The sequence below is a fragment of the Nothobranchius furzeri genome, chromosome 9, assembly GCF_043380555.1.
Source record: "Nothobranchius furzeri strain GRZ-AD chromosome 9, NfurGRZ-RIMD1, whole genome shotgun sequence".
Taxonomy (NCBI): Eukaryota; Metazoa; Chordata; class Actinopteri; order Cyprinodontiformes; family Nothobranchiidae; genus Nothobranchius; species Nothobranchius furzeri.
The window spans coordinates 40664509-40671455 of record NC_091749.1 but is presented as its reverse complement, the minus strand read 5'-3'; the positions used below and the strand labels follow the sequence as shown (position 1 = coordinate 40671455).

Genomic DNA, 6947 nt, shown 5'->3' with positions numbered 1-6947 from the left:
GTCGGGCAATCAGATTCGTTTTTCACTGGAGAAACAAAAGGAAAGATTTGGATCAAATACTTTTATTTTATTGGCAACACTTTTATGCATAAATGTCTCATCAAAATTTCTCTTTTTAAAGCCTCTCAAAATTGCTATGAATTACAAATGCAGACTCTGGTTTAGTGAGGAGCAACCATCTTGATGATCAGACTTATTTAAAGGTAAAAAAAAACAACACTTTAAGGTTTTCTTTAAACATTGTGCAATGTCAACATCAGCCACTGCATTAATATTCAGCATCAATGAGCCATATTTAGTCATTCCTACATGGAGAATCAAGGTTTATAAATGTTCATTCATTTGTGTTTTCACACAACACACCTGCCATGCTGCTGTTCCAAAATGTGAAACCATCAGATTCTCTCCAACTGTGTCCACTTACTACAAAAATCTGAGGTTTCCTAATGTCTAGAATTTTAAGTTAAGTTTGAGACATATCTTCAGTTTTGTTGACCTCATTTGTCTGATAAGGAGCAGATTCGTGGTCACATATTTGTGAATTTAAATTTAGTGACAAAAAAGTGGTGTTTGGTCAATTTTAAGCCCTGATACATCCGTGGGAATAATCTCCAATTATCTAGAATGATCTGGTTAAAGTGAAAACAAAACTTAAATGTTAAATAGAAGACAGTCTAGCCCTTTGGATAGTCGCTGCAGCTAGTTTACCGCCATCTAGTGGATAAAATTAATACTACACAAAGAGAAATGAATGCCAAATTCTGAGGTTGTCAATTTCCTCAAAAGCACTTAAGACAAAAACCATTACATAAAGTTGTGTATTTTTTACTTGTCTAACGTAAAAGAAAGTACATCTGATGTACACAACTACAAATCTACTTTAAAACAAGACTCAAGGAAGTAATATTGAATCATTGATAATGATTTCCAACAAATATGGTTTATACATACATTTATTTTATATAAAAGAAACAAGAGTTGTAATATTAACAATTATACACAGAGTTGTCACTGGAAGACGACAGTATCCAGCATGGCAGCTAGGCACTGGACAATGTTGGATGTCATTAAAACATCTACATGCTCCTCCAAGTGTCTCTTGGGGTCCTGAGAAGAGAAACAAGTCAATAAAGCGATATGGTGAGAAATAAATGTGCTGTTTATTACAAATATTAATTATCTTAACAAAAAAAGTGTATTTATAGCTTCAAAATGTACACACCTGCTTTCCAACGTTCTTGATCGCCAGTTGCTCTGGGGTCATTTTGTCCTCCTCTTCAACAGCCTAAGGAGAAAGTTTCAGTTGGTGTGATTTACGGAGCACTTTTTGCTCTTAGCATTAGTAACAGTAAATCATTTAAATCACCAGGAATACCAGTTATAGGACTGACGGACAGAAAGGTGAAATCCTGCACATTAGCTTTTGCACGAGTCAAAAGATGACACAAATAATGCACTCACAAGTGTTCAGCATAAATAGGCTAATAAAGCTTCAGATACTCTTAACACAAAATGGAATTTTTTTTAAATTTACTTAGCAAAAAAAAAAAAATGCTTTTATCATGTTTTCAGGGACCCGCTTTACCTTGTTGTAGTTCTTTGCCAGCTCCAGCATCTCCTTAACAATTGTCTCGTTGAGCTTGCAGTGCTCGCTGTAGTCCTGCAGAGTCAGGCCCTCCATCCAGCTCTTCTTATGCAAGTTCAACAGCATCTGAGTTATTAGGAAGATCAGGAACAGTTTAAAAAAACTTGAAAAAAAAAAAAAGGAAATCTCTGGTGATGTAGGATTCCGACCTTTTGCTCCAGCTCATTTTTTCTGTAATTGATGGTGATAGAGTAGTAGTGTCTGTTAAGTCCATGAATCAGTGCCTAAACATCAGGAGAATCCAATAGATCAGTGCATAAAAATGAGGGAAAATTGCGATGTTGTCACGGTTATCTCTAGTTATGGATCTTGAGCAACAAAATGGTTGAATGAAGTCACCTGGATTGATGGCTTGTTCAGATGACCCAGGTTGGATGTGGTTTGCCGTGGTTCATGACCCAATACCATCATGTTGGCATTGATCAATCTGAACGCATCAATAACGACCTGAGCAGAAAATAAAAAGACTTCATCACTCAACGTACATAACATAATCTGAGCTGTACAGATGATAGCGAGTCTCCTGCAGCAGACCTTTCCTTTGACGCTCTGAATCGGATCAACCACCACGGCCACAGCTCGCTCCGACAGCGCCTCAAAGCTCTGCTGAGTGTTGATGTCCACGCCTGACAACCAGCAGCCAAACCCAGGGTGACTGTGGTACCAACCCACAACCATCTCTGGTCTAAAATAAAACAAAAAAAACAAGTGTGCTTAAGGGAAACAACAGTTTAACAAGCCTTGTTTGCTGTTAAATGGTTCTGGATTTCCTTAAAGAAGTTAATGTCTTAGGAAGGACCTGTGATTTTTTAAATTGTTGGTCTGTTAAAAAACAAATAGAAAAAGCAGGAAGATCGGTCTTTAAAAGGCCTGAAAATTGTTCCACATCACCTGCCAGTCTGCTTCAGCATGTCCAACATCTTGGCCTGGAATACAGGATCCACTGCCTCCACGCTTACGCCCTGTGAAAGTTATTTTAACATGAAGAGAAGCAAAACGTAGCTAAAAAGCCAAGTGCGAAGGAGTTGTGCCCCAACTTTTAACAATTAAAATACCAAAATATGTGACCAAGAAGACGGCAAACTGTTTTTTATAGTATTTATTCAGAACACATACAATGTGAGACAGGGGAGAATACATACCGTTCCTGATTGAGGCATGGCAAACACATCGATCACTCGCACTGTGTAGTCATCGACAAACTCTCCAAGCATCAATCCCATGACTTCCATTGGTACACCTGCACGTCCGTGCTTCAACATCTATTAAAAAGAAAACAAAATGACAGTTTAGGGAAATGATAATATTTCAGATGTATCACAGTTCAGGTGTTGATGATGCATGAATACCTTTAGCAATGCCAGAGAGGAGATGTACACCTGTTCTGCTGTGTCCACAGCTGGTGCATCTGTAGGGGGTCCCTGAAAAATCAAATAAGATGTTAAGTTCTCGGGCTTCTTAGCTCCATACAGTTTTGTTTGATAATAGATTACAAGATGCTGTGATTGCCCTAACCTTTGTGTGAGAGAGTGGACAAAATTGTGCCTTTAACTTAGAACAAATTAAGTCAATAAACTTATAGTCTAAACATTGAGTTATTGCTATGATCAAAGACTACATCAGTGACAGTGTAGTGTTAATAAGTAGATTTTTAATTAGCTCACAATTCACCAAAGATTTTAGTGTTTTTTAATCAAACAAAATAAACAATTACCTGGCCAAGTCCCGGCATTCCACCTCCAAGTCTCAGGAGCCGATCCATGTCGAGATCTACAAACCAAAGCACACAGAGAAATCCTGACCAATAAAATCCAGGAGCTAAATAGAGAACCATACATCTGCTCTGATTTAGATCTTCATGCTGGGACCTCAAAAACTATATGAACACATAAGCGCCAAATGCAGAATCAAAAATAAACAAATACTTCCGGTTAGAAATTTTAGGATTTCAATTACTTCTATTGATTATATTTCACAGGTAATATATTTTCTCTTTAAAAAAACAGATTAGAAATAGTTAGAATGCAGTTTCTAAAAAAACTCATTCCGATTTAAATTAAGTTTGTAGTTATATGTTGAACTCATGTCTGAATTGATCAATTGCGTGTTCATAGAGGCAGTTTAGCTGTTTCACAATTAAGGCTAATTTAGTTTCAACTAGGCTATGGCTCACAAAATAGCTCATTTGTCACGGAACTTAAAGACATCATATTGAGCACCAGATCGCTTAAAAATCGGGAATTCTCCGTTCAGTTACAATACTTTTTACTAGTTTATCCTCAAAATAAAAATGTAGTTTCAATGTTCAAATAAACATCGATAGAACAGCGCAACAACGTTACCGCTAGCACGGACATGCTAACTATTTAGCCTGTCCCGTTTGAAACAAATAACTAAAAACGTAATTACGGACTCTGGATCCATCTAATCACATTTAAAGACAGCTTCTCGCTTTCTCAGACATGTGTGTCTACGTACCTTCTGTTCAATGTTACGTGTGTTCAGAGTAGTATGCTTTATGCGTGCAATGACATAGAACGAGCAGGCTACAATGAATCAGCCAGAATCTGCTTTCTGTTTTTTTTCTCAGAACTACTTCCGTCGCACACTAAATGACGTAATTTATTTCTGCTTTTTTTACACTAACCGTTAGATGGCGGTGTGTTCATCATTTAGTCTGCCCATAATGGGCATTTTTGATAGCCTAGTGAACTCGACCAAATTCTTGCCTTACTATTTAAATATTATATTTATTTAGTCTTGCTAGCCAGGCTATATTTGTAAAGAAAATTAATGGTTTTGACTGATTTTACAAGCGCACCAACGCGTAAAACAATATTATATGTGAGCATTGCTTAATTTAATGTTTATTTAAAGATAACATGAAGCCTGTTGATTTTTTTGTTTACAATTAACAAAGAAAATAGAGAAAATTCCTTGAAATTTGAAAAAATTTAATTGCTGTTTGTTTGTTTGTTTGTTTGTTTGTTTGTTTGTTTGTTCACTGGTAAAATGTATTCAACATTTTGGAAATACAACAAACAGCACAATCCAAACTAAAGCAAAATGCACCATTTAACATTTTCCTGTGGAGCCACAAACTCCAGTGAAGCCATATCACCTCTGGACTTTCACAAGAACTCCTCCGTGTATCTTTATCTTGACTGCTTGGGGAGTGGAGCATCAGCCACCCGCCCAGATGTGGCCCTGCTGCGGTGCCGAGCTTGTAGCTGGCATCCTGAGGTCAACAAGGAGAATTCTGAATTCCTTGAGTTTTTGGTGGATGTGTAAGCAGCACATAATCATCCACATTCCTTTGTCCCTTCCTTTTCAAGCGTGCAGGACACCCCCCACCCCCCTTCGCTCACACCTGAATAAACTCTAAGACAATCAGCTTTCTTAACCAGGATGTCCTTCCCTATAATTACTTGAGCTTTATTATGTGACTTTAAAAATCCAAATTTAATTTAATACAAAAGTAATTAGATCAGGATATCTTAATAGAATGTTAAGATGTAAAGAGAAAGTGAAGTAAAGTAATAAAACCCTTGACAGAGTCCCCCTTGAATAAACATACGTAAGTAATAAAAGAGCACCTCTGTTAACCTGTTGGTTATCTGATAGTGCATGAAGATACTCCAAACACATCATTGATTTCTAAAATGCTGCTTATTTAAAGTGACATGTCTGTTGCCAGCAGAGTTCATTCATTGGATTTATCAGTCTGCTTTAACACAGTTAACAGCATCTGCGGCTGATTGCTCAAATAGGAACGATTGGACTTTCCGAAGAGCTTCAGAAAGCTCCTGAAACTCAAAACCAACATGAAACCTTAATCCTGTCAGAAGAGGAAACACGGGAGAGAAATCTGATGCCTTAAGAGCTTCCCTGAACCTTTGAAGGATCTGGAGTTAACTGATGATTTTTAAATGTCCAGCAAATCCTGCTACAGGATGCCTGCTGGTAAGTCCTGCTTTGAACTCATTAAAAGGGAAAATAAAAACATAAAAAAAGAGACATGGAAAGATGTGTGGGCACAATGAGTCTAGCACTGGTTTCCTGTAGGATTTCTACAGAATGAATGATTGGATTTAAAAGTGAAGACTGAGTCACAGTCTTCAGTGGAAAAATTACACTTCCTATTAGACCAGATTTCCTCATAATGTTTTAAGGGGATTTGGCAACAAAAACAGAACAAAAAAACCCAACTGGTTCTTTTGTAAGTTCTCTGGGATATGTGGTGGACACACATGAATTCAGGTGACATTTGTATGCCCGAATGATTCATAGGTCAGAGTTAAGTGGCTGAAAAATTACTGTAACTGTAAAAAGGTCAGACAAGGTTTAGTGAAAACGTAGACATATTTAACCGGAAAACCCTGAAAGACCTGCAGAAAATTCCAGTAAACCTTATTTAAAACTACGTGAAGTTTTTTTTAGTGTGCTGAATATTGTCCAAATTAACATATTGCTGCATCTGTCTAAGGTTTCGAAAGCTGGAAAAGTATTCAATCTCAAAATCTTTTCAAAAATGAAAATGACCTGGAGGTGGACATGTTTAGTCATTGTGTTTGGTTTTGTTGGTATTTACAGTCTATGGTTTTGATTTTAATTTAAAGCTGAATGAGGTTTTGATTGATATTAGAATAAAGACCTTCATGCTTGAGAGAAGCACATAAATCTTAGCTGGTAAAAGAAGAGGTTCACCTTTTATTGAGTTAATGAAAATGTTGACTTTAGGAGAGTTCTTACTGCTACACACTTAGCAGAAATGTTTCTCTGTGACTCCAACTTCATCAGGACTAAGTGCTTCCTCTTCACTCCACCAGCCATTAAACATTTATGTCACATGATCTGCATTAGATGGAGCCGATAAATGGTGACTGCTCTTCAGGAAACATGTTCAAAGGTTCTGGACCTTTTCTTTCTTCCTCTCCTTTGTCTCCACATATGAGCTGGCTGTTCTGTTTATTAATCCCTCCCTCCCACAGTTAAGGGTTTACATTGAGACGTGACCCCCTGACCGGCCCAGTCCTCGCTTGTATTTCATTACAGCATCCTGACTGTCTGACATGTATGTTGGATTGGGGGAAGGGCATAAAGAGGAAGTGTGTGTGTGTGTGTGTGTGTGTGTGTGTGTGTGTGTGTGTGTGTGTGTGTGTGTGTGTGCGTGTGCGTGTGCGTGTGCGTGTGCGTGTGTGTGTGTGTGTGTGTGTGTGTGGTTAGGGAAGGTGGGGGTGAGGAATGCTTGGTATGTGCACACGGACGATAACAACGCAAAAGGCGACGAGTGTTCCGTCCG

At 37.9% G+C, this 6947-nt stretch overlaps 1 protein-coding gene across 1 annotated transcript; it reads right to left on the bottom strand.

The window, feature by feature from the left end:
• Window positions 1-935: 935 nt before the first annotated feature.
• Window positions 936-4255, bottom strand: psmd14 (proteasome 26S subunit, non-ATPase 14). Its single transcript, XM_015953455.3, has 11 exons — window positions 4124-4255; window positions 3360-3415; window positions 2995-3066; window positions 2788-2907; window positions 2537-2607; window positions 2180-2330; window positions 1985-2092; window positions 1795-1869; window positions 1586-1711; window positions 1223-1285; window positions 936-1107 (listed from the first exon to the last, which is right to left on the bottom strand). The coding sequence occupies exons 2-11, from the start codon at window positions 3405-3407 to the stop codon at window positions 1009-1011; spliced, it is 933 nt and encodes a 310-aa protein (XP_015808941.1). The 5' UTR covers window positions 3408-3415; window positions 4124-4255; the 3' UTR covers window positions 936-1008.
• Between the last annotated feature and the right edge of the window lie 2692 nt (window positions 4256-6947).

What these genes read in the sequence shown, in the direction of transcription:
- psmd14 (XM_015953455.3), bottom strand. Translation starts at nt 3,407, where the DNA reads ATGGATCGGCTCCTGAGACTTGGAGGTGGAATGCCGGGACTTGGCCAG. An exon ending in TGGCAAAGAACTACAACAAG is followed by an intron (nt 1,286 to 1,585) that starts GTAAAGCGGGTC and finishes CTTTCTCCTTAG; the next exon opens with GCTGTTGAAGAGGAGGACAA. An exon ending in TCAAGAACGTTGGAAAGCAG is followed by an intron (nt 1,108 to 1,222) that starts GTGTGTACATTT and finishes TTCTCTTCTCAG; the next exon opens with GACCCCAAGAGACACTTGGA.